General features: G+C 49.9%; 1 protein-coding gene across 1 annotated transcript; it reads left to right on the top strand.

Annotated features, from left to right (window-relative positions):
- The first annotated feature begins 1,362 nt into the window (after positions 1-1,362).
- On the top strand, positions 1,363-26,452 carry TEX28 (testis expressed 28). The gene is made up of 5 exons (XM_010373542.2): positions 1,363-1,434; positions 4,884-4,983; positions 8,622-9,349; positions 25,181-25,316; positions 25,932-26,452. Exons 2-5 carry the CDS (start codon positions 4,972-4,974, stop codon positions 26,286-26,288), a joined length of 1,233 nt encoding a protein of 410 aa, XP_010371844.1. The 5' UTR covers positions 1,363-1,434; positions 4,884-4,971; the 3' UTR covers positions 26,289-26,452.
- The last annotated feature ends 125 nt before the right edge of the window (positions 26,453-26,577 follow it).

Below are 26,577 nucleotides of genomic sequence, written 5' to 3'. Positions count from 1 at the left end.
AAGCAACCCTCCCACCCCAGCCTCCCAAATAGCTGGAAGTGCAGGCGTGCACCCCCATACCCAACTCATTTATTTTTACTTTCGGTAAGAGACAGGGTTTCACCACGTTGGCCAGGCTGGAATTTTAATTGCTTTTTCTCCTCACATAATGGGTTAGGGTTGCTCATTCACCCTCAGGGATCCACTACAACTGCTTACCCGGGAAGCTGTGCTCCCTGCTAAAATGAAAACCACAACTAGCCCGATTTGATCTCAACAACATCCCCCCGCCACCTCGGTCCAGTCTTCCAACTGGGGATCTTGGGGACCTCCAGAACTTCGGCCGGGGGTAAATGAGGGGCGGGTTCCAGAGCCTGTGGCCGACCGACCAACCGACCGACCGACTGACCCTTGGGCTGGCGGGAAGAGTGCCTCGCCGCCATCTAGGGTGCTCGGCTGGCCCCAACAGCCCAAGACAGGGTATCTACGACACAGCCCATTGCGCCTCTAAGGGCTCTCCCTTCACCACACGGCCTCATGGCCACCGGCCCGTGGCCCCTGCATGACCCAGAATTCAATGAGGGGAACTTACCCGGAGCTCGTGGAGCACGTAGCCCTGATGGAATGGATTCGCAATCGGCTGGCCATATCTCTCAGCACCTGCAAGGTGCCCCCGTCGGGTCTGGCCTCCTCCGGCAACTCAGCACTCGCCTCAGCATCCGCCATTATTCCAATCCCTTAGGTGTCCGAAGACCAAGTCCAATCCCTTCAGCGTCTGAAGAGCAAATGGCGCCGAATGCTGCCCAGCGCGTTTATGTGAGGTCGGCGTGGCTCCCTCCGCGTGCTGCGTGCCGCTCCCTCCGCGTGCTGCGTGCCGCTCCCTCCGCAAGCAAGTCAAGAGATCTGGAATGTTTGTGACTTGCATACGCAAAGTTATTGAAAATAGTCCCATTCTCAACCTCTCTTATGACAGCACTGTCAAAAGGGCTCCCTCCGCGCAGGTGCAGGGTCTTCTTTCCGTGCGCAAAAGGTTCCGGCACTAGCTGTGTGGTGCCGCATGTGTCACGGGGTGATGCTGCACGTGGCACGTGCAGCCGCAACCGTAAAGCAAGGGGGGAGGTGCTGTGGCGCAGTTTTTTTTCCTTTAAATGGTAACCCCTCCCCCACAACAGCCTGGGCTGTGGCGGGAGCGGGCGGGGGGAGGGAATGCTCAGGGTTCTGAGACCGGTGGTGCCTGTGCCAGCCTCCTTTCTCTTTCTAGAACATTCTATGAGGCAAGCTGCATGTGATTGTTGAGGTGGGGTTAGCCCATTGCCAGCCTGTGACGTGACTGTGACTTGAGTGAATCCTGGTAACTAGGGAATGTGCTCGCCCTCTGTCTGAAATGCCCCACGTCCGGTGGTGCCTGCGTTAGCCCCCATGTCGGTCTCAGAGAACCTTCTCCCCACCTCTGAGGTGACCTACCGACCCAGAACTAGCCTGGCTCCCAATTGCCCCAGCTCCAGAGTGCCGTGCCCAACTCCAGACATTCGGGATCCCAAGTGCTGTCTGTTGGTTCAAAAATGCTGGATTTCTACGTGAGCTCAAGTCAGGCCGTCTGGTCGCGCCACAGGCTGAATGCCCCGTGGGTTCCCATGGTTAAAGGGAACGTGCGTTTACATTTTTTTTTTTTTTTTTTTTTTTTGAGACAGAGTATCGCCCTGTCGCCGAGTCTGGAGTGCAGTGGCTCGATCTTAGCTCATTGCAACCTCCGCCTCCGGGGTTCAAGCGATTCTCCTGCCTCAGCCTCCTGAACAGCTGGGATTACAGGCACCCTCCACCACGCCTGACTAATTTTTTGTGTTTTTAGTAGAGACGGGGGTTTCACCGTGTTGGCAAGGTTGGTCTCGAACTCCTGACCTCAGGTGATCTGCCAAACTCGACCTCCCAAAGTGTTGGGATTACAGGTGTGAGCCACTGCACCAGGCTGTGGTGGGCACCTGTAATCCCAGCTACTGGGAGGCTGAGGTGGGAGAATCGGTTGAACCCGGAAGGCAGAAGTTGCAGTGAGCCAAGATGGCGCCACTGCACTCCAGCCTGGGCGACAGAGCAAGACTCCGTCTGAAAAAAAAAAAAAAAAAAAAGGCCAGGCGCGGTGGCTCAAGCCTGTAATCCCAGCACTTTGGGAGGCCGAGACGGGCGGATCATGAGGTCAGGAGATCGAGACCATCCTGGCTAACATGGTGAAACCCCGTCTCTACTAAAAAATACGAAAAACTAGCCGGGCGAGGTGGCGGGCGCCTGTAGTCCCAGCTACTCGGGAGGCTGAGGCAGGAGAATGGCATAAACCCGGGAGGCAGAGCTTGCAGTGACCTGAGATCCGGCCACTGCACTCTAGCCCGGGTGACAGAGCGAGACTCTGTCTCAAAAAAACAAACAAACAAACAAAAAAAAAGTGGCTGGGCACAGTGGGACACACCTGTAGTCCCAGCACTTTGGGAGGCAGGCAAGGTGGGTGGATCACCTGAGGTCAGGAGTTTGCGACCAGCCTGACTAACATGGTGAAACCACATTTCTACTAAAGACAAAAAAATTAGCTGGGCATAGTGGCGCATACTTGTACTCTGAGCTACTTGGGAGGCTGAGACCGGAGAATCCCTTGTATCTGGGAGGTCGAGCTTGCGTTGAGCCAAGATCGAGCCATTGCACTGCAGCCTGGGCAACAAGAGCAAAGCTCCGTCTCAAGAAAAAAATTTAACACGCCACCTAACTGCGATAAAAAAAAAAAAAAAAAAACCCTAAACCTGTTTAGATTCCTGCTTGCAGAGTATGTGACATCGCCTTCTGCCACATTCTCACCAGCCCTAGACATTGTTAGGCTTTTTAATTTTTGGTGTTCTGGTGGATGAGAAAATAGTATTTAATTGTTGCTTTTCATTTACTATTCCCCGATCACCTTGCAATTACACGTTTTTTCATAGGTTTTACTGCCTTTCGTTTTTCATCTTGTCTGAGATGTCCGTGGCCACCCTTTAATGTCTTTATATGGGGTTATTTGCTCTTAGTTTACTGGTTTGCAGTTCTTTATATAATGTGATGATTAGCCCTTTATCTATTAGATCTATTTCAAGCCTTGCTTTTCTTATTTCTTTGCTTTTATTTATTTATGATTTATTTATTTTTAACTTTTTGAGACGGAGTCTCGCTCTGTCGCCCAGGCTGGAGTGCAGTGGTGTGATCTCGGCTCACTGCAAGCTCCGCCTCCTGGGTTCATGCCATTCATCTGCCTCAGCCTCCTGAGTAGCTGGGACTACAGGTGCCCGCCACCACGCCCAGTTAATTTTTTGTATTTTTTTAGTAGAGACGGGATTTCACCGTGTTAGCCAGGATGGTCTTGATCTCCTGACCTCGTGATCCGCCCCCCTCAGCCTCCCCAAGTTCTGGGATTATAGGCGTGAGCCACCGCGTCCAGCCTATTTATTTATTTTTTGAGATGGGGTCTCAGTCTGCCACCCCGGCTGGAGGGCAGTGGTGCGATCACGGTAGCCTCAACATCCCCAGGATCAAGTGACCCTGCCGTCTCAGCCTCCTGGGTAGCTGGGACTACAGGTGTGCACCACCACTCCAGGATAATTTTTGTGTTAATTATTTTTTAATAGAGACAGGTTTCGCCATGTTGCCCAGGCTGGTCTCGACCTCCTGGGCTCAAGAGATCCACCCACCTTGGCTTCCAAAGTGCTGGGATTATAGGCATGAGCCAGCACACCCAGCCCTTGTTTTGTTTTGTTTTGTTTCCCCTTTCTTTCATGTTGTTTTTATTTATTTATTTATTTTTTATTAATCAAGTCCCATTTTTTTCTCCCCTTGGTTATTTGGAGGTTATGTACATATGTAGCTTCTTTCTAGTGATTACTTTTTTTTTTTGAGACAATCTCACTCTGTCAGCCAGGTTGGAGGGCAGTGGTACAATCTCGGCTCACTGCAACCCCCGTCTCCCGGGCTTAAGCAATTCTCCTGCCTCAGCCTTCCCAGTAGCTGGGATTACAGGTGTGTGCCACCAAGCCCAGCTAATTTTTGTATTTTTAGTAGGGACAGTGTTTCACAATGTTGACCATACTGGTCTCAAATTCCTGACCTCAAGTGATCCATCTGCCTTGGCCGCCCAAAGTGCTGGGATTACAGGCATGAGCCACCACGCCCCGCTACCTTTTTTTTTTTTGAGACAAGTTCTCACTCACTCTGTTGCCCAGGTTGAAGGGCAGTAACACAGTCACAGGTCACTCCAGCCTCTACTTGCTGGGCACAAGTGATCCTCCTGCCTCAGCATCCTGAGTAACTGGGACCACAGGTGCACACCACTGCCCTGGCAAGACTTGGTTTTTAAACAGTTAATGAATTCTTAGATTTGTCAATGGTGTACTGAACTCTTTCATGTCTAAACATGTCTTTAGTCTAACCCCACAGTTGACAGTTGGGGTGTAGAATTTTAGGCTGGGAAATCATTTTTCCCTCAGAATTTCAAAGGCAGCACTTCATTGTCTTTTTTTTTTTTTAAGATGGAGTCTTGCTCTGTCGCCCAGGCGAGAGTGCAGGGGCGTGATCTTGGCTCACTACAACCTCTGCCTCTTGGGTTCAAGTGATTCTCTTGCCTCAGTAGGTGGGATTACAGGCGCTCACCACCATGCCCGGCTAATTTTTGTATTTTTAGCAGAGACAGAGTTTCTTCATGTTGGTCAGGCTGGTCTCAACTCTTGACTTCAAGTGATCTGCCTGCCTGGGCTTCCCAGAGTGCTGGGATTACAGGCGTGAGACACCGTGCCCAGCCAGTACTTCATTGTCTTCTAGTTCCCCATGCTGTTGCTGAAGTCTGAAGCCATTCTGACTTCTGATTCTTTGAATGTGACCTATTTTTTTCTCTCTGGCAGTTATTCTCTCAGCGTATCGAAGGTATCAGTCAACTATCTTCTGGATTGCATTGATGCTATTGAGAAGGCAGCCTGCAGTCTAAAAGTCATGGTTTTAAAGGTAATCAGCTTTTTTCCTCTGGCTGCTTTTAACATCTTGTGTCGGCCGGGTGCAGTGGCTCATGCTTGTAATCCCAGCACTTTGGGAGGCCGAGGCGGGTGGATCATTTGAGGTCAGGAGTTCCAGACCAGCCTGGCCAACATGGTGAAACACTCTCTGTACTAAAAATACAAAAATTAGCTGGACATATTGGCGGGCGCCTGTAATCCCAGCTACTTGGGAGGCTGAGGCAGGAGAATCGCTTAAACCCGGGAGGCAGAGGTTGCAGTGAGCCGAGATCACACCACTGCACTCCGGCCTGGGCAACAAGAGCGAAACTCTGTTTCAAAAAAAAAAAAAAAAAAAAAAAAAAAAAAAAAAAAAAATCTTGTGCCTAGGTGTGGACCTATTTCTGTCTTCCCTGCTTAGGATTTATTGGGCTTCTTGAATTTGTGAATTTGTGTCTTTCTTCAGTTCTGGAAAGTTCTTAGGGAGTTATCTCTTAAAATATTGCTGCTGCGGCCGGTCATGGTGGCTCATGCCTGTAATCCCAGCACTTTGGGAGGCCGAAGTGGGTGGATCACCTGAGCTTGAGAGTTCGAGAACAGTCTTGCCAACATGGTGAAACCCCATCTCTACTAAAAATACAAACGAATTAGCTAGGCGTGGTGGCACGCACCTGTAGTTCCAGCTATTCGGGAGGCTGAGGCACGAGAATTGCTTGAACCCAGGCAGCAGAGGTTGGCAGTGAGCCGAGATCGTGCCATGGCACTCCAGCCTAGGCGACAGAGTGTGACTCCTTTTCAATAAAAAAAATTTTTTAAACTTATATATATATTGCTGCTGCTTTATTCTCTCTGTCTTCTCTCTCTGGTGTGACAATTGCATTTTTGTTAGACCTACTCACGCTATCTTCTATGTCTTCTATTTTTCAAGTTTTCTATTTCTTTGTGCCTCTGTGCTGCATTCTGCATACCCCTTCCTTCCTTCCTTCCTCCCTCCCTCCCTCCCTCCCTCCCTTCCTTCCTTCCTTCCTTTCTGAGATGGAGTTTTGCTCTTGTTGCCCAGGTTGGAATGCACTGGTGCAATCTCAGCTCACTGCAACCTCTGCCTTCTGGGTTCAAGCGATTCTCCTGCCTCAGCCTCCAGAGTAGCTGGCATTACAGGCATGTGCCACCACACCTACCTAAGTTTGTATTTTTGGTAGAGATGGGGTTTCTCCATGTCGGTCAGGCTGGTCTTGAACTCCCGACCTCAGGTGATCCGCCTGCCTCGGCCTCCCAAAGTGCTGGAATTATAGGTGTGAGCCACCATGCCAGGCTTTTATTTTTTTCGAACGGATGGGGTTTCACCCTGTTGGCCAGACTGGTCTTGAACTCCTGACCTCAAGTGATCTGCCCGCCTCGGCCTCCCAAAGTGCTGGGATTACAGGCATGAGCCACCACACCTGGCCTATATTGAACATTTAAATAGTTTTAAAACTGTGAAATCTGGCATATGTATATAAAGGTGCAGAAAACAATGATGTATGTTTTAAGAAATAACGATAAGATGAACACACATTTAACCACTACTCAGGCCAGGCACCGCAGCCTCCACTGTCACCCCAATCATAATCACCTTCTCCCGCCCTAGTGGGAACCACCATCCTGGGGTTTCTGTTGCCAGCATCCATGCTGCCCTTTATGCTTTCCTGCCTGCGTAGTCATCCCTACACAATATTGTTTAGTTTTGCCTGCTCTTGGAATTTGTGTAAATGGAACCATTTGTAGTACGGATTTTCTGTTTGGTTTCTTTTGTTCAGCATTATGCTTGTGAAATGCATTCATGTTTTTCAAGGCTGTAGTTCATTCTCATTGCCGTACAGTAGTATATTGTTGCATATATTACAGTTTACTTACACTTTCTGGGCAGGTGGTTTGTTGCTAGTTGTTGGATATTGGGAACATCAGTGTACTTGTCTCCTGGGAATATTGCCTACGAATGCAGTTGCTGGATCATTTGGTATGCATGTCTTCAACTTTGTGATACTGTCAAGTGCTTTTCCAAGGTGGTGGTAGTACAAATTTGCTTCCCACCAGTAATGATTGAGAGTTCCTGTTGCTCTATATCCTTGCCAACACTCATCATTGTTAGTCTGTCTGAGTTTGACCAATCTACTGGGTGCATAGTGGTACCACTTTGCGTTTTAAAAACTGAGGTATAGGCCAGACGCGGTGGCTCACACCTGTAATCCCAGCACTTTGGGAGGCTGAGGCGGGAGGATCGCTTGAGGTCAGGAGTTGGAAACTAGCCTGGTCAACATGGTGAAACCCTGTCTCTACTAATAATACAAAAGTTAGCTGGGTGTGGTGGTGCACACCTGTAATCCCAGCTACTCGGGAGGCTGAGGCATGAGAATTGCTTAAACCTGGGAGGTGAAGGTTGTAGTGAGCTGAGATTGCACCACTGCACTCCAGCCTGGGTGACAGAGTGAGACTGCATCTCAAAAAAGAAAAAAAAAAAAAAAAAAAAAACAGTAGAAACAGAACAGAGGCTGCACCTGAGCTGCCCCCCACCTTCGTCTCCTAGCTCCTTGCTCTCCAGTCTGCCCTGGTGGGCTGGGTTCCAGCTATGCTTCTCTTGCCATCTTTGTTTTAGAGGTAAGAAAACTGAGCCTCAGAGCAGTTTATTAACTTGCTCAAGGTCTCAGAGTGGTAGAGCCAGGATTTGAACTGGGTTCTTTGTCAAAGGCAACGTTAACCCCCTCACCATGTGAGAGACTCATTCTTTTGTGTTGCAATAAAATTTTCTACCCTAGACTGTCAGCCGTATGAGATCAAGGAATGTATCTGGCTTCTGTACCACATGGTAGGCACTCAAAATATGTGTTGAATGAGTGATTGGATGAATGAATGAACCTGTTAGGAGGCAAATCTCTCTGCCTAACCCTTCCCGTCTCCCTGGGAGTAGCAATACAGCAAGCTGTAAGGGTTAACGGGAATAAGTTTATTCCATAGTTTACAAGAACAGCTCTTTATAAGTGAGACCCACAATTGGTAATTTTTGGAAGAGAAAATAGGAGTGCAGTACAAAAACAGGCAGATGTAGAAGGGAATCTGGCCACCTGTCGGTCGTAGTGAGGCACACATGTAGAGCAAGGAGTCAGACGCTGAAAAGGAGGGGAGAGGAGCCCTGAAGATGAGCATCACCTCCCCAGTCTGCGTCGGGCCCATCTTGAACGCACAAATCTTTTTTTTTTTTTGAGAGGGAGTCTCGCTCTGTCGCCCAGGCTGGAGTGCAGTGGCCGGATCTCCGCTCACTGCAAGCTCCGCCTCCCGGGTTCCCGCCATTCTCCTGCCTCAGCCTCCCGAGTAACTGGGACTACAGGCGCCCGCCACCTCGCCCGGCTAGCTTTTTGTATTTTTTAGTAGAGACGGGGTTTCACCGTGTTAGCCAGGATGGTCTCGATCTCCTGACCTCGTGATCCGCCCGTCTCGGCCTCCCAAAGTGCTGGAATTACAGGCTTGAGCCACCGCGCCCGGCCGAACGCACAAATCTTGCGCGTGTAAGTATCCATGCGTATGTGGAAGTATTTTATGGAGTCATAACGTGTCCAATTCTCTCACACTTTGCGGCTCACAGAGCACCGTATTGTGATTTCTTGTTTCCCAATGTAGGCGGAACACACCAGGAGCCCCAGCGCAACCCTCCCCTCCAATGTGCCTTCGTGCCGGTCCCTGCCATCCAGCGAAGACGGCCCCAGTGGCCCTTCCAGCCTCTCAGATGGGGGCCTAGCCCACAACTTACAGGAGAGTGTCAGGCACCGCATCCTCTACCTCTCGGAGCAGCTGAGAGTGGAGAAGGCCAGTCGGGATGGCAACACCGTGAGCTACCTCAAGCTGGTGTCCAAAGCAGACCGGCACCAGGTGCCGCACATCCGGCAGGCCTTTAAGAAGGCGAACCAGCGCGCCTCTGCCACCATCGCCCAGATCGACCACAGGCTCCGCCAGTGTCACCAGCAGCTCCATGAGCTGGAGGAAGGCTGCAGGCCCAAGGGCTTACTGCTGATGGCAGAAAGCGACCCAGCCAACTGCGAGCCACCCAGCGAAAAGGCCTTGCTTTCAGAGCCCCCCATGCCGAGTGGGGAAGACAGGCCCGTCAACCTGCCCGATGTCAGCACACCCTTCACCGAGGAGAGTCGCTTCCAGAGCTCACAGCAGGGGACGCGCTTAGAGACAGAGGATGTGGCCCGGCAACAAAACCTGATATTGCCGAAGGTAAAGGAAGAGCTGGAAGAAGCCAAGAGCTTCCACATCAGCCTCCAGGCGTCCTATCACAGCCTAAAAGAGAGGTCTCTGACTGACCTGCAGCTGTTGCTGGAGTCCCTTCGGGAGGAGAAGTGTAGGTGAGGCCTTGGCTTTGGGGACTGGAAGCAGAGGAGGAACCGCTCCCGGGAGCCACCTCTGGGAGGGTGAAGGGGAGCCAGGACATGAGCCTGGAGAGCCAGGGTGAGGGGCCAGCTGGAAGAGCAGGTCCATGCTTCTCTTAGCGACCGGGCCCTGCCGTGGGGCGACCAGCCCTCTCCCTGCAGTCCCACACCTCCCTTGACCCTTGCTGACGAAAATGCTCCATCTCGGCAGCCCCTGCCAGGTGGTTGCAGCGGCACAGCGGCTGGCCTTGACTCTGTGGTGGCAGGAGACAACATGGGGGTGGCAAGGGTCCGGTAGACACCTGGCACTAGTTAGGGAGGTGGCGTCCTCTGGTCCCAGTCTGCCGGGAAGGTGGGAAGTCAGGACCAGAGTCGCCTCGCCAGCTCTGGTCTCTTCACCCGTGCTCCTAGCTGAGCTGGGCACAGGTCGGGTCTCAGATACTTATTTCAAAAATGACTGCCTTCTGGTGAGTGCTTTCTCTGTGCCATGCAGTAGCTCGATTTTCTTTTTCTTTTTCTTTTTTTTTGACACCGAGTCTTGCTCTGTCGCCAGGCTGGAATGCAGTGGCACCATCTCGGCTCACTGCAACCTCCACCTCCCAGGTTCAAGCGATTCTCCTGCCTCAGCCTCCCGAGTAGCTGGGACTATAGGCTAGTACCAGCACACCCGGCTATTTGTTGTATTTTTAGTACAGGCGGGGTTTCACCATGTTGACCAGGACGGTCTCAATCTCTTGGCCTCGTGATCCGCCTCCCTCGGCCTCCCAAAGTGCTGGGATTACAGGCGTGAGCCACCGCACCCTGCCCTAGCTCGATTTTCTTTCCCTCTAAGATAAGGCTAGGGCCTACCAATTGGGAAAAAAAAAAAAAAGGCAAACTCAGTCTCTCAATGGATTCTCTCCATTCCGACTGGGACCGTTCTCTGGGTTTCCATGGGCCCTCAGGGGGTGCCACATTTTGTCCCCCTCGCTGCAGTCTGTGGCTAATTAACGCCAGTCCCTCCAGAGTCCTGGCTAGGGAGGCAGTGACTCCCTTAGGTGAGCCCAGATTCTCAGCATTTGCATGGAAAGAAGAACTCCGCAGTCCTTTTAGTGCCTGATGCAGGGGAAGAGGCGCGTGGGAATCATCCTCTTTAGTTTCCCCAGGGAAATTTTGCCGGTGTTTACATGGCCTAAGAATCTGTTAAAGGACAATCAAAGAATATTACAGGGCAACCACTATCAATGAGATGACTAGTCAGAGTCACAGGTGTCTCTTGGAGGTTATTTTCATAGGACATGGCAACCAAATCTAAAATCTTGGGAGCATTAAAGACCCTTTTGTCAAAATCACACTTACCCAGTCAGCTTTCTATTAAGCAACAACAGAGTTTGGTGGCAGTTACAAACTTCCCCGTATGTTTCCAAACCGTGTGGGTCAATGAGAATGCTGTGCTCGGGTAAACTCTTAACCCCTCTCAAATCCGAGTCTTTCACCCCCTCTTGATACAGGGGTGACTACCGGGGAGCAGGGCAATACCTCTCTCTCCCCCTCTCAGACTTTTGCTGCAAATTCCAGAAGCCTGCACTTCTGACCCAGTACCCCCGATTGGACTGTGACATGGGATTTCTGGTTGTTTGCTGCAGCAGCGAGCCTATCCTTACTAATGTTCATCATGAGCAGAAAAGCAGGTCTGCAGGGCCCAAATTTACTGGGAGGAGAAAGGGCTGACAATGATTTTTCACTGTTGTCACGGGCTCGTAACTGAGCTGGGGCACCAGGTTAAGCAGCATTGTTCTTTGGCCCTCAGACGCCTACTTCATGGTTGGGGAAGCAGAGTCTCACAGAGGCACAAGCAGCCTATGTGGATGGTAAGAGCGGACCTGAGAGCGTCGCACCACACCCTGGCTGTGTGGCTAAGTTAGATGCAGGGGACACAGGAATTCATGGCATTATAAAAACATATACTTCCGTAAAATCTTCCTCAAGATTTTACTTTTACATGAGCTGGACGCAGAAGTGTTTCAACCAGCCAGGCCCCCTGTGACTATTGCGTCCCCTCTGGTGCATCACAAACTGAGAATCCACACTGCAAGTCCTGTGCTGTTTATCACAGTTAAATCCGTTTGCTTTCAAGAGGGCTGTAGCGGTTTTTACCATTGTGGTTTCTTTTTAATTTGGTCTTGGCATGTCTCTACTGAGAGTGGCCATAGCCGAGATACCCAGTCTCTAGGAGATCCCTGACCCGTGGGATCGTTAGGTTCGGATGTGTGTGTCAGGGGAGCCACAATGAGGAGGCAGATGAAAATGCATGAAACAGCGACATGGGCTGGGCGCGGGGGCTCACGCCTGTAATCCTAGCACTTTGGGAGGTTGAGGTGGGCAGATTGCTTGAGCTCAGGAGTTTGAGACCAGCCTGGGCAACATAGCGAGACGTTGTATCCACAAAAAATTCAAAGAAATTAGCTGGGCGTGATGGCGCGTGCCTGTAGTCACAGCTACTCAGGAGGCTGAGCGGGAGCGGGGATCCCTTGAGCCTGGGAGGTTGAGGCTGCAGTGAGTCATGATTGCACCACTGCACTCCATCCTGGGTGACAGAGCGAGACCCTGTGTCAAAAAACAAACAAACAAACAAAATGGAAAAAAGAAATGTATGACTCAGATCGCAGAGACGTTAGGTGTGCTGATGGGAGGCAGAGGGGAAGTCTGGATGCAGCAGGGAGCTGATTGAGCTCATCAGTTGTGCAAGAGCGAAGCCCAGAACGAAGGGCGGGGAAACTTCCGGGGCTGTGCCCGTATTAAGGTCGCAGGGTGTGAAGGGATCCCACAGGCTTTCCTGCGGGGGTTGCGGTTGGCTGGTTTAAAGAAAACATGCGCAAAGGAGGAAACTGATTTACATGACTCTGGTGTTGAGCATTAGGTTTTATCGTGGTCAGCAGCCATGGAATGTGTTGGGTTTTGGGTCAGTGAGGTGAGGACCACGTGGGCTATATCGCAAACAATCACATGGTAGGGAGGGATGGGTGTTATCTGGGGCAAAGGTGACAGGGTACAACTGCTAAAGTTGGATGCTGAGGCAGCAACTGTATTAAACACATTTATGACAAACACTTTAAAAAATTGGTGTAGAATTCACACAATTTCACATAATGTGAAATTAACCATATGGAAGCATGTAATTCCGTGCATTAAGTACATCTGCAGTGTGGGCCAACCGTCACATCTGTACAGTTGTCTACCATTTTCATCACCCCAGAAGGAGACCTCCAGACTCACTGTGCAGTCACTCCTAGCCTCGGCTCCAGGCGTTCCCTAATCTGCTTTCTGTCTCCGTGGGTTTGCCTCTTCTGGACTTTTCATATAAAGGGGACCACGCAATATGTGGGCTTTTGTGTCTAGCTTCTTCCACTGTTTTCAAGGTTCATTCATGTTGTAGCATGTATCAGTACTTCATTCTCTTGATGGCTGACTTATATTCCAGTCCATGGGTAGACCACATTTTGTTTATCTGTCCGTCGGTGGATGGAAGTTTGAGTTGTTTCTACCGTTTGGCTATTGTGAGAAGCCCTGCCCTGAACACTCACATACATGCCACTTATTTGAACACCAGTTTTCAATTCTTTGGGGTCTATAATCAGGAGTAGAATTGCTGGACCCTGTGGTGACTCCAGGTGTAACGTTTAGAGGAGTCTTCCCACAGCAGCCGCGCCGCTCCACCTTCCCACCAGCAATGCTGAAGGCTTCCAGTTGCCTCACCTCCTTGCCAACATTTGTCGTTATCCTTTTTTTTTTTTTCCCCAACAGATGTCACTGTGAAGTGGTATCTCATTATGAGGGCTGGCTTTCTTTTTTATTTTCCTGAGTCTTTGGATAGGCAAAAGTTCGTTTTCTTCCTTTCTTCCTTTCTTTCTCTTTCTCTCTCCTCTTTCTTTTCTTTCTTCTTTCTTTCTTTCTTTCTTTCTTTCTTTCTTCTTTCTTTCTTTCTTTCTTTCTTTCTCTTTCTTTCTTTCTTCTTTCTCTTCTTTCTTTTCTTTTCACACTCTTTCTTTCTCTCTTATTCTCTTTCTTTCGTTCATTTTTTTTTTCAGGGTCTCTGTTGCCCAGGCTGGAGCGCAGTGACACAATCATAGTTCACTGCAGCCTTGAACTCCTGGGCTCAAACGATCTTCCTGCCTCATTCTCCCGAGTAACTGGGAGTACAAAGCATGTGCCACCATGCCTGGCTAACTTTTAAAAAATTATTTGTAGAGATGGGATCTTGCTATGTTGCCCAGGCTGGTCTTGAACACCTGGCCATGGCCTCCCCAAGTGCTGGGGTTACAGATGTGAGCCACTGTGCCTGGCCAGTTCTTACTTTTTAATGCATTTTTTAAAATTGATTGTGGTAAAAAAAAAAAAGAGGGCAACACAATATATTCTTTTTGATTCTGCAACGTGCAGGGTCTCTATCACAGCAACAATTAGATTCAGGAGGCTTGGGGCTGGGCTAGTGGCCCTGGGGTCTCCTCCTTCATGAGGTCTGGGTCTGTGGGTCCTTGCAGAGGACATTCCTGGGCCCGGGAAGGACTGTGACTGCTTCTGCTGGAGTTGCTTGAGGCCCCTGGTATCTCTCCCCTCTGTGTGCTGAGGAGAAGCACGGGCATCGCGAACTTGATGATTCTGGATGGAAGGGTCTTTGCCAAGCTTCTCTTTCTTTCTTATGGAAATAGGGGGAGCTTCAGATCTCCAAGAAGACGCACAATGAGTGGCCTGTCTCCTTAGCACAAGCCAGTCTCCTGGGGGACCAGAAGGCCCCGGTTCCTCAGCGTCTCTGTGGGTCAGGAGGAAAGAAGGCTTGAGAAACTCAGAAAATGTTCATTGGTAGAAGAGATGGCACCCAAGGAAGGCATGTGGAGCCTTCAAGTGAAAGTCTCGACTGGCCAGGTCTCATCTGGGCACCTTGCATGGAGAGTTGCAGGAGACCCCCTCTAGCCTCCTAATGAGCCAGGGGACTCTGGGAGGGTCTGGGAGTCCTTCTCCCTCTCTTGCAGGATGCGCAGCTGACTTCTGCTTGATGGTGAAAGGCAGTCAGGTTTCAGGCTTGGCCCCGTAGAGAGGGCATGGACAAGTCCTGGAGTTGGGGGTGTGGTGCCAGCAAAACCATCTTTACTCTCTGGGGTCCATAGCCAGTCCCAGCCTGCCCAGCCCCACCCTCCTCCTTCACCTTTGTAGCCCTAGTGGTCAATGCCTGGGGTAGATGGGTTGCTGGGACATCTTTGTTCTTTGTTGGATGAGTAAAATGGTCCCAGGAGAAAACCCGACGGTGAGGAGGACACTGCTTCTTTTTTTTTCTTTTTTATGAGATGGAGTCTCACTCTGTCCCCCAGGCTGGAGTGCAGTGGCACGATCTCGGCTCACTGCAATCTCTGCCTCCCTGGTTCAAGCGATTTTCCTGCCTCAGCCTCCCGAGTAGCTGGGATTACAGGCGCCCCCCAGCATGCCTGGCTACTTTTTTGTATTTTTTAGTAGAGATGGGATTTCCCCATGTTGACCAGGCTGGTATCGAACTCGTGACCTCAAGTGATCCACTCGCCTCGGCCTCCCAAAGTGCTGGGGTTAGAGGCGTGAGCCACCACACCTGGCTGGAGGACACTGCTTCTTGCCCCATTTCTAGTTCCCTAGACCTGCCTTGGCATCACTTCATTGAAGGCTCCTCTTGGTGACAAGGAACTGGCTTATTTGGAAACAGGGTCGTTGCGGATGTGATGAGTTAGATTTGGATGAGGTCATTCTGCAGAAGGGCGGGCCCTAATGCAATGTGACCTGTGTCCTGAAAGAAAAGGGAGACGGAGACACGGACACACCCAGAGGGAGAATGCCACGTGGAGACAGAGGCCGAGGCTGACCTGCCATGGCAGAAGCCAAGGAAGCCCGCAGATGGGCAGCAGAGCAGAAGCTGGGACAGAGGCCCCGAGTGGAGGCGCCTTCTCAGTCCTCAGCAGGAGCCCAATTCCGCCTGCGCCTTCCTCTCGGACTGCTGGACCCCCAGCCAGGAGAGAGGCCGCCTCTGCTGGGAAAGCCACTCAAAGTTTGTAACGCTTTGTGATGGCAGCCACAGGAAACTCCCACACTCAGCTTGTCCTTTAGGCTCTGCTCTGATGTCCTCTCCTCAAAGGGACTTCCCAGGCTACCACGTTCAAATGGCCTCTTCTTTTATTCTTTTGGAGGTGGGGTTTTTTGAAGTAAAGTTTTTTTTTTTTTTTTTTTTTTGACGGAGTTTTGCTCTTGTTGCCTAGACTGGAGTGCAATGGCGCGATCTTGGCTCACTGCAACCTCTGCCTCCTGAGTTCAAGCGATTCTCCTGCGTCAGCCTCCCGAGTAGCTGGGATTATAGGCATGCACCACCACGCCTGGCTAATTTTGTATTTTTAGTAGAGATGGGGTTTCCCCATGTTGGTCACGCTGGTCTCGATCTCCCGACCTCAGGTGATCCACCCGCCTCAACCTCCCAAAGTACTGGGATGACAGGCGTGAACCACCGCGCCTGGCCTTTTTGAGGTGAATTTTATACAGTGAAATTGCATTTAAGTTTAGGCATACAGTTTAACGAGTTTTGACAAAGGTTTGCACCTGGGCAACTAAAATCCCAATAAAGAGCTTTGCCACCACCCCAGACAGTACCCTCAACGCCCTCTTCCAGTGAACACCCGTCTCCCATAATCGGCCACTGTTCTGGTTTCTGTCACTCTAGCTTGGTCTCCTCTTGAACCTCATGTAAGTGGAATCGCACGGCACGCAGTGCTTTGCGTCTGGCTGCTTTCGCTCCGTGGCATTGTTTTGAGATCCACCCAAGCTGTGTGAGTAGCTCATGGCTTCGTATTGCTTGGCAGCATTCCATTGCATGGAGACACCGCAGGTTGCTTATGCCCTGGTCCGCTGCCAGTTGGGCGAGTGAATAAAGCTGCTATGAACGTTCTCGCACAAGTCTTTCCGTGAACATATGCTTTCATATATGGAATTGCTCGATGACAGGGAAGTGTTATGTGTCTTAGTCCCACTTTCTGGTGCTGTAACAGAGTACCACAGGCTGGGTAGTTTATAAAGAAAGGAAGTTCAATGTCAAGGCGCTGGCAGCTGGTGAGGACCTTTGTACTGCATCATCCTATGGCAGAAGGCAGAAGGGCAAGAGGGCGTGAGAAAGCGAGCGGGGGCCAAACTTTCACGATAACAATATTAATATCAATCCCCTCTTACCAGTCCCACCCCTTAACACCATCACATGGCCATTAAATTTCAGCATGAGTTTTGGGGGGAACATGCACACCATAGCAGTATGCTTAACTTTTTAAGAAAGAGGAAGGCCGGGCGCGGTGGCTCACGCTTGTAATCCCAGCACTTTGGGAGGCCGAGGTGGGTGGATAACCTGAGGTCGGGAGTTGGAGACCAGCCTGACCAACATGGAGAAACCCCGTCTCTACTAAAAATACAAAATTAGCCGGGTGTGGTGGCACATGCCTGTAATCCCAGCTACTCGGGAGGCTGACGCAGGAGAATCGCTTGAACTCAGGAGGCGGAGGTTGCAGTGAGCCGAGCCGAGATCGTGCCATTGCGCTCCAGCCTGGGCAACGAGTGAAACTCCATCTCAAAAAAACAAAAACAAAAACAAAAACAACCAGAGGAACAGTTTTCCGACATGGTTATACCATCTTACAGTCCCGCTAGGAGTGTGTAAGAGTTCCAGTTGCCAACGTTTGGCAAGATCAGTCTTTTAAATTTCAGCCTCTTAAGTTCAGCCACACCTTGGTGAAATTAGACTCCAAAATTTCATCACCCTAGCCCATGTTCTCTCAACCTTGGCACTGTTGACATTTTGGACCAAATGATTCTCTGTTCTGCGGGGCTGTCCGGTATATTCTAGGATGATGAGCAGCATCCCTGGTCTCCAATTACTTGATGCCAGTGGTGCGGTGAATTAATTTCCTGATGGTGCCGTGACAAATTGCCCCCAACTTCATGGCTTAAAATAATAGAAAGTTATTCTCTCACTGTCTTGGAGGCTAGAAGGCTGAAATCAGTTTCACTGGGCTGAAATCAGGCGAGGACACACTCTCATTGGAGGCTCTAGGGAACAAACTGATCTTTGCCTCTTCCAGTTTCTGGTGGCTGCCAAATTCCTTAATTTTGTGGTCACATCATTCCAGTCCTGAAGGCCAGCATCTTCAAACCTGTGTTCTGTCTTCACATGACATTCTCCTCTGTGCCTGTCTAATGTCCTTTTGCCTCTCTCTCATACATGTGATTGCATTTAGGGCCCACCAGGATAATCTGGGATAATCTTTGCATCTCAATACCCTTAAACTCACCACTTCTGGAAAGTCCCCCTTTTTTGGTCATAGAAGGTAACATTCACAGTTTCCAAGGATTATGACGTAGATATCTTTTGCAGGGGGGCCTTTTTTTTTTCTTTTTTAGACAGAGTCTCGCTCTGTCACCCAGGCTGGAGTGCAGTGGCACGATCTTGGCTCACTGCAATCTCCACCTCCTGGGTTCAGGCAATTCTCCTGCCTCAGCTTCCCAAGTAGCTGGGACTACAAGCACGTGCCACCACACCCAACTAATATTTTATATTTTTAATAGAGACGGGATTTCACCATGTTGCCCAGGCTGGTCTTGAACTCCTGAGCTCAGGCAGTCTGCCCACCTCAGCCTCACAAAGTGCTGGAGTTACAGATGTGAGCCACCGTGCCCAGCCCAGGGGGGCAATTTTAGCCTACCATGCCCCACCTATTTGTAACAACCAGAAATGTCTCTCCAGAGATTGCCAAATGTCCCTTGGAGCGGAGGGGAGCAAATTGCCCCTGGTTGAGAACCACTATCCTAGCCCATGAAACTAGTGGGTGTGACCCTGTCTCTGATGATTAATAGTGCTGAACCCCTTTTCATGTGCTTATCAGCCAGCAAGTCTTTGGCTTGTTTTCAACTTGGATTGTTTTTCATTGTTGAGTTGTCAGAGCTCTTTATATACTCTGGACCAACCTTTGTCACTCCCCTACTTTTTCCTTTCTCGCACCACTCACCGCCCAAACTGCTCTCCCTTGTGTAGGTATTCATTTGTGTTGTATCGTTCTCGTCAAAATATCAGCACATTCAGGTTGGCCAGTGTGTCCCAGTGACTGCCCAAAGACATGTTGACACATGATGGCTGTTCTGTGAGTACCTGTTTCATGGATCAATCTGGGTGCTTCTTTTCCTCCCTTCCTGAAGGGACCCAGCTCGCCCTCTGGGCTGCTTTCCTCCTCCACGTATGCCAGAACTCTATCTGCTGTGTCTTGGGAACATCAGGGCAGGGTCAGGAGGGCTGATTCTGGATTTAGGCCTGACCCAGCCTCCTCTCTGCCAGGTATTTCCTGAATTACCTGGGACGAGGTGCTTCAAGTTTGCAATCCTCAGTTTCCATATCTGTAACATGGAGGTAATAATGATGCCACTATTGTTGGAACTGTTGTGAGTATTAATTAATACTTGTGTGTAAGCCCCAAGTAGATGCTGATGGAACTGAATTTACAATTCCTTTCTGCTTCCTATCTGCAAACTAAGTCCTTGATAGATTGTAAAGAAAAATTGGGCCAGATGTAGTGGCTTGTGACTGCAATCCCAGTGCTTTGGGAGGTCGAGGCAGGAGGATTGCTTGAACCCAGGAGTTTGAGACCAGCTTGGGTAACAAAGTGAGACCATATCTCTGCAAAAAAATTTAAAAGTATTAACCGGACTTGGTGGCACATGCCTGTAGTCCCTGCTACTTGGGAGGCTGAGACAGGAGGTTCGCTTGAGCCTGAGAGTTTTATGTTGCAGTGAGGTATGATTGTGCCACAGTACTCCAGCCTGGGTGATAGAGGACAGAGTGAGACCTTGTCTCAATTAAAAAAAAAAAAAAAGGAAAGAAGGAAAGAAAAAAGTTGTTAATGGCTTTTTCTTTTTTCTTTTCTTTTTTTTTTTTGAGATGGTGTCTTACTCTGTTGACCAGGCTGGAGGGAGTGCAGTGACTCAATCTCAGCTCACTGCAACCTCTGCGTCCCGGATTCAAGTGATTCTCCTGTCTCAGCCTCTTGAGTAGCTGAGATTACAGCATGCACCACCATGCCCAGCTAATTTTTGTGTTTTTTAGTAGAGACAGTGTTTCATCATGTTGGCCAGGCTGGTCTCCAACTCCTAATCTCAAATGATCCACCCGCCTTGGCCTCCCAAAGTGCTGTGATTACAGGCGTGAGCCACCACTCCCCAGCCAATGACTCTTGATAAATTCATCAAAGGAGCACCCTAGGTTGATGAGCTCGGGGATTTGGCCAAGATCTCGACCTGACCCTGCCTTCCTCTTCTTTCCCTGAGTCAATGCCTCCTGGGCTTGTCATTCCTGCTGCCCTCTCCTCTCCACAGCATTACAATGCCCCACTACCCCTTACTCTGGTTGTCTGTCATTTTCTAGCAGCTTCTCTAGGACCGCCTCCACACATCTGATGGTCTTGTCCATCTCTCATTCATAAGTTGCTGGTAGAGGTTCAGAGATAAGAAGCTGCTCAAGTCAGAAAGCAGATTGGTGGTTGCCAGGGACTGGGGTGATGGGAATGGGGAGTGACTGCTAAATGGTATTTTTTTGAGGGGGTGATGAAAATGTCTTGGAACTTTTTTTTTTTTTTTTTTTTTTTTCTGAGACGGAGTCTTGCTCTGTTGCCAGGCTGCAGTGCAGTGGCGTGATCTCGGCTCACTGCAACCTCTGCCTCCCAGGTTCAAGCGATTCTCCTGCCTCAGCCTCCCGTGTAGCTGGGACTACAGGCGTGCACCACCATGCCCAGCTAATTTTTGTATTTTCAGTAGAGACGGGGTTTCACCATGTTGGCCAGGATGGTCTTGATCTCTTGACCTCATGATCCGCCCGCCTCGGCCTCTCAAAGTGCTGGGATCACAGGCGTGACTGCAGCCGGCCAATGTCTTGGAACTATTAATAGCCATGGTGGTTGCACAACACCACATGTGCTAAATGCCACTGAATTGTTCACCTTAAAATCATTCATTTTATGTTACATGAAATTTGCCTCAATAAAAATTGAATAAAAAAGAAGCTGCTCAGGTGCCGAGCAGGCAAAAGTTTCACTCTCGCTTTGTATTTCTGGCTGTATCCACAAATGGGCAGTCGTGACATTTTCTTATAGCCTCCTGCCATATTGAAAATGCCCTGAAGTGAATATGCCAGGTCTCCATGCTTTTTTTTCCCTTCTGGACACCAGGTCCTTGCGGGCATCCAGACCCTAGCTCCTCTGTCCCAAGAATGTTCTGGTATGTTTTGCTTTCAGACAAGGCTTGGAGATAACAGGCTATGGTTACTAGAGCCTTCACTGTTGCTCTGTGACCTCTCAGCCCCAGGGATCCAGTCTCGGGCTGACTTTCCTCAAGGTATCTGCTTAGGCCTTTGTTGCAGGCTCAGGTCGTGTTAACTTGAAGGCACAAGAACTTCCATTTTTCCCCCGACTTCTCCTCCACGTCAGAGCATCCTGCATCTTTGGATCTCTGAGGAGGTCTGACCTAAGGTCTGAGCTGCTCTCTGAACTGGTTCCTCTCATCCCTATTGTGTTGAAGCAAAGCACAGACATTACATCAGTTCATCTGTAAATATTTCAGTGTGAACCTGAAATACGGATCATTTTGTTAATGTAGCCTAAATACCATACCAAAGATGTTTTAAAACAAGTCCACAATGTTAAATATGGAGTCACTGTCACCTGATTGCCTCACACATGCCATCATTCCTTTTTATTTCTGAAGGAATTTTTTTTTTTTTTTTTTTTTTGGTGAGACGTAGTCTCACCCTGTCGCCCAGATTGGAGTGCAATGGTGAGATCTTGGCTCACTGCAACTTCTGCCTCCCGGGTTCAAGCGATTCCCCTGCCTCAGCCTCCCGAGTAGCTGGGATTACAGGCATGTGCCACCACGCCCAGCTAATTTTTGTATTTTTAGTAGAGACGGGGTTTCACCATATTGGCCAGGTCTTGAACTCCTGACCTCGTGATCTGCCCGCCTCGGCCTCCCAAAGTGCTGGGATTCCAGGCGTGGGCCACCGCGCCCGGCCCTGAAGGGTATTTTTTGCCGGACATAGAATTCTAAGTTGGCACTTAATTTTTGGAAATAATAAGCATTTTGAACAAATCATTGCCTTCTGACTTCCATGGTTTCTGTTGAAAAGGCAGCTGCCAGTCTTCTTGTTGCTCCTCGGATCACAGTTTTGTTTTCCTCAGGCTCCTTTTAAGATCTTTTCTGTTTCATTGTTGTTTAGTGGTTTAGCTACGATGATGTTTGGTGTGATTTTCTTTCTCGTGTTTTGTGCCGCTGACTCTCCCCTTGGTGTGATTTTCTGTGCATTCATCCTGCTTAGGGTTCGCATTGCTACTTGGGTTCATGGCTTGATGTCTTTTGTCAATTTTGGAAATTTTCAGCCATTGTATCTTCAAATGTTGATTCTGCCCTAGTCTCTCATTTCTCCCCTTCTGAGGCCCCAGTTACATGTATGTTCGACCTTTCCACTGTATCCCTACATCCCCTGGGTTCCTGTGTGAGCCGTCCTGGTGATTTTCCGTCCACTTTGGCTTCTGTTTTGTTGGCTCTTCCCGCAGCTCCCTAGGGCCCCTTGCTTTGGCACATTTGCTCAGAGCGAGCTCATCCATCCTGGCCACATGCGTCGATTGCCCCCGGGCTATTGACCCCTCCTCCAGCTGTTTCTCCATCTCAGACTTTTCCTCCAAGTTGCGGGCCATGATTAGGTTGTAGCTCAATTTGCCAAAAGCAAATTCTCAGAAATGATCAAGAATATACTCTTTCTGGCTGGGCCCAATGGCTCACGCCTGTAATCCCAGCACTTTGGGAGGCCGAGGCAGGCGGGTCACCAGAGGTCAGGAGTTGGAGACCAGCCTGGCCAACATGGTGAAACCCTGTCTCTATTAAAAATACAAAATTTAGCCAGGCGTGGTGGCGCATGCCTGTAGTCCCAGCTACTCAGGAGGCCGAGGCAGGAAAATCACTTGAACCTGGGAGGCAGAGGTTGCAGTAAGCCAAGATTGTGCCACTGCACTCCAGCCAGGGCAAACAGAAGGAGATCCGTCTGAAAACATAAAAATAAAAATACACTATTTTGAAAAAAAATAAAGTTTACAACACTTTTTGTTGGAGAGGGTGGTCTTAACACCTTTGGTCTGTCTTGAGGGTGTCTGGGTTGACTGGTCATCGTTTTGTCTTCATAAGAGCATTCTCCAGAGTTGTCCATTTGCCTCTGTGACTGTAGGAGTTGGAGAGAGAGGGGTCCTTGACCAAGGAAGAGAAGGGAGTGTGGCTGCCAGAGGGCCAGGAGATGGGGGCCAGGGAGAAGGGGAGACTGAGAGAATATCCTTATGAAAATATTGTTTATTAACATCTGAATAGGCTATTCAGGAATGCATTCAAAAATATCTTCATGTGTCTTTATCTACACATTGATGAAGATTGACTTCATATTCCTGAGGACACTTAAAATCTTGAATGTTCTCGCAGCTAGATGATTCAGGTAAATGGAAAGACAGTAATGAGGAATCTATTTTCGGGGTGACCATCCTGCCGACCCCCTCCCCCTCTCTGTGAGCAGTAGCCTAGTCCATGTTGTCCACCGACTCTCTTCTTAACAGGGACCTGGGGCAGAGGCAAATGGAACATTCCTTGAAATGCTGCGAGGAGCCAGCTTTTGACAAATTGGCTTTCAACAAATGAGCTGCCAGCTTATTCAGTGCCCAGGGGATTTCCCCGTGTGGGTGTTGGTCAAGTCCTTGGAGCGGGAACAAATAGAAGTCGTCACCGTTTTCCCCGTCACTGTCAGCACCACCGTTTAGACCTCCTGCACCTGAGGCCTGCCGCCACCCTCCTGGGCCTCCTGGGGCGGCAGCCCTGCCAGTCTATGGGTTCCATCGCTCTCCGGTGCCTTCTCTCTTCTACGTGAGCGGTGGTGCCAGAGCCCCCTCACTGGCCCCCTGGCCTCTGTCCTTCTGGCCTGTTCTTTGTGGTGCCAAAAGAGGAACTTTGAAGGAGTTTTTAAATTATGAAGTATTTCAAGCACAGGGAAAATGTACAGGATAACATAATTAACAGCCCCAGCTTTCTGAAATCTTAACATTTGCCATATTCTCTTCAAATCTTACTTTATTTTAGGAAATAAAACTTGAAAATATTCAGTTGAAGTCCTCATTACCCCTTTCCAGCACCATCTTCCTTCCTTGCTATTCTGGCCTTGCTATACCGGCCTTGCCATTCTCATTTGGGTGCTTATCTTTTCCATGCATGGTTTTATACTTTTACTACTTATATAATTATATACACAACAGGTAGTGATTGTTTTCTTTTAGAGATGGGGTCTCACTCTGCTGCCCAAGCTGGAGTGCAGTGGCGTGATGGCAGCTCACTGCAGCCTCGAACTCCTGGGCTCAAGAGATCCTCCTGCCTCAGCCTCCAGAGTAGCTGGGACTACAGGCACGTGCCACCACACCCAGATAATTTAAAAAATTTTTTTGTAGGGACAGGGTCTCACTGTGTTGCCCAGGCTGGTCTTGAATTCCTCCTGGCCTCAAACAATCCTCTTGCCTTGGCCTCCCAAAGTGCTGGGATTGCAACTGTGAACCACTGTACCTGGCCTGCTTGTGTTTTTTTAACAGCTCTATTGAGATATAATTTACATATTATAAAATGCACCATTATAACTACATTTCAATGGTTTTTTTTTTTTTTTTTTTTTTTTTTTTGAGACGGAGTCTCGCTCTGTTGCCCGGGCTGGAGTGCAGTGGCGCGATCTCAGCTCACTGCAAGCTCCGCCTCCCAGGTTCCCGCCATTCTCCTGCCTCAGCCTCCCGAGTAGCTGGGACTACAGGCGCCCGCCACCTCGCCCGGCTAGTTTTTTGTATTTTTTAGTAGAGACGGGGTTTCACCGTGTTAGGCAGGATGGTCTCGATCTCCTGACCTCGTGATCCACCCGTCTCGGCCTCCCAAAGTGCTGGGATTACAGGCTTGAGCCACCGCGCCCGGCCATTTCAATGGTTTTTAGTAAATTTACTGAGTTGTGCAACTATTGCCATGATTCACTTTTTTCTTTTTGTTTAAATAACAGCTCTATTTGAGCTATAATTCACATCCCATAAAATTCACCAATTTAAAGTGTACAATTCACTGGTTTTTAGTATATTCACAGAGTTGTTCAACCATCACCACTATCTAATTCCACAGTATTTTTATCAGCCCCAAAGCATCCCTGTACTCATTAGCAGCCACTGCCTATCCCCCACCCCCAGCCCCTGGCACCCACTAATCTGCTTTCTGTCTCTATGGATTTGCCTATTCTGGACATTTCGTAATTAGTGGAATCGTACTGGAATCTGTGGTCTTTTGTGACTTTTCAATCCTTATAGTCACCATGTTTCTATAGAGTAACTGCAGGCTAAACTTCGTACTCCACACTGGTCCTGGGGATTTGCGGAATTGACAAGCACCCACGGATAGTTCACACTGTCATTTCTACAACTTCTAGTCTATGGCTATTCTTGTAAAGCTGTTACAAAAGAGTAACTACATACAAAACATATATGAATATTGGTGTGCGTGTGGCTGGTGTGTGTTTGGGGTGTTCCCAGGCAGACGTGGAGCGGGAGGCAGTCTTTCCCTAGAGCCTGGGGCGGGGGAGGAGGAAGGCAGAAGCTGAACCCGAATCTAGTCTAGGTCAGGGCCGCTCGCTGTTGGCATGAACTCTGGGTGAGGTACTGAAGGAATCTTACTTTCTCTTTTGCTCCCAAGACAAGCGTTGATGGAAGAACGGGCGAATGATCGCCTGCAGGGACACCTGAATGAGATTTACAACCTCAAACACAATCTGGCCTGCAGCGAAGAGAGAATGGCCTATCTATCCTATGAGAGAGCCAAGGAAATATGGGTACGAACCTCCTGGGGGAGCCTTGTGAGAAGACTGGAGGGATGAGCGAATCCATTCTGATACCCCCAAACCAAAGCAAGACACTCGAGCTGCCCCCTCCTGAGTGTTCAATGGCCACATACACATTTGTTTCAGAGCTAGCAGCATCTGACCTTTACACGCACGCTCCGCTTCCCACCATCTGGCTTAGCTGCTTTTGCCACTCTGGTGCTGCAGTGCTCACCTGTGAGCCTCTGACTCGGGAGATCTGGGGTGGAGCTGCTTCTGCTGCGGCTGCGGGTGTAGGGAGCACCCTCTCAGAACCCCTCCTTAGACCTGGCTTCCCTCTCCTCACTGTTCCATTTCCATAGCGCCCACCCCCATCCCTGGGTAGTTGTGTCTTGACCAGGTCCTCAGCTTCGGGAGACAGTGGATGGGGGAGTACGGCTGGGTCAGATGAAGCTTTCCCAGTCGCTGGAGAGCCTGCGCCCTCCCCTCTGCCCTGGATGTGCTCTAGGCTCTCTGCTTGCCTCCTCGAATACCCACCCCACGGTGCTTGCTGCTCACCCCTAGGAACTCAGTAAACGACCACAGTTCCGTGCTGACTTCTGGTGCGTGCATTTTCGTCTCCTGCAGGAGATCATGGAGGCCTTCAAGAGCCGGATATCCAAGCTGGAGATGCTACAGCAAGTCACCCAACTGGAGGCAGCAGAGCACCTCCAAAGCCGTCCCCCGAAGATGTTGTTCAAGTTCGTGAGTCTGCTCCTCTCACTGGCAACCGTCCTCTTGGTCCTTGTCTCCACCTTGTGTGCCTGCCCCTCATCACTGATCACCCCACGCCTGTGCGCTTGCACCACCCTGATGCTGACTGGGCTTGGGGTACTGGCCTGGCAGAGGCGGCACGCCATCCCTGCCACAGACTGGCCGGAATGGGTCTCCTCCAGGTGTAGACTGTACTCCAAGAACTCTGGGCCTCCAGCACATGGACCTTAAGGGGCCAGGAGGGCCACCTGCCTTAGCTTGCTAGCTCCCTCCCTCCTCCTGGGTGTCGAGGGCATCCAGCAAGCCCTCCCCAGACAGCCCCTCCACAGCTCTTGCTTGCCGATTATGTAACCACCAGCCTGGCGAAATGGATATAGACGCCCACCTGCCTCACACTTCCGTTTTGTCAGGGTCCTTTCACGCCATCGATAGACATGAGGCTCGGGAAAGATTAAAGTCTATGAAGCACTCTCTCCTCTTTATCCCCCTCGCACCGTCTCGAGACCCAGTGCCTGCACAT

Source organism: Rhinopithecus roxellana, chromosome 7 (assembly GCF_007565055.1).
Source record: "Rhinopithecus roxellana isolate Shanxi Qingling chromosome 7, ASM756505v1, whole genome shotgun sequence".
Taxonomy (NCBI): Eukaryota; Metazoa; Chordata; class Mammalia; order Primates; family Cercopithecidae; genus Rhinopithecus; species Rhinopithecus roxellana.
Note: the sequence above shows the minus strand (reverse complement) of the source record. Positions and strands in the feature narration are given on the sequence as shown.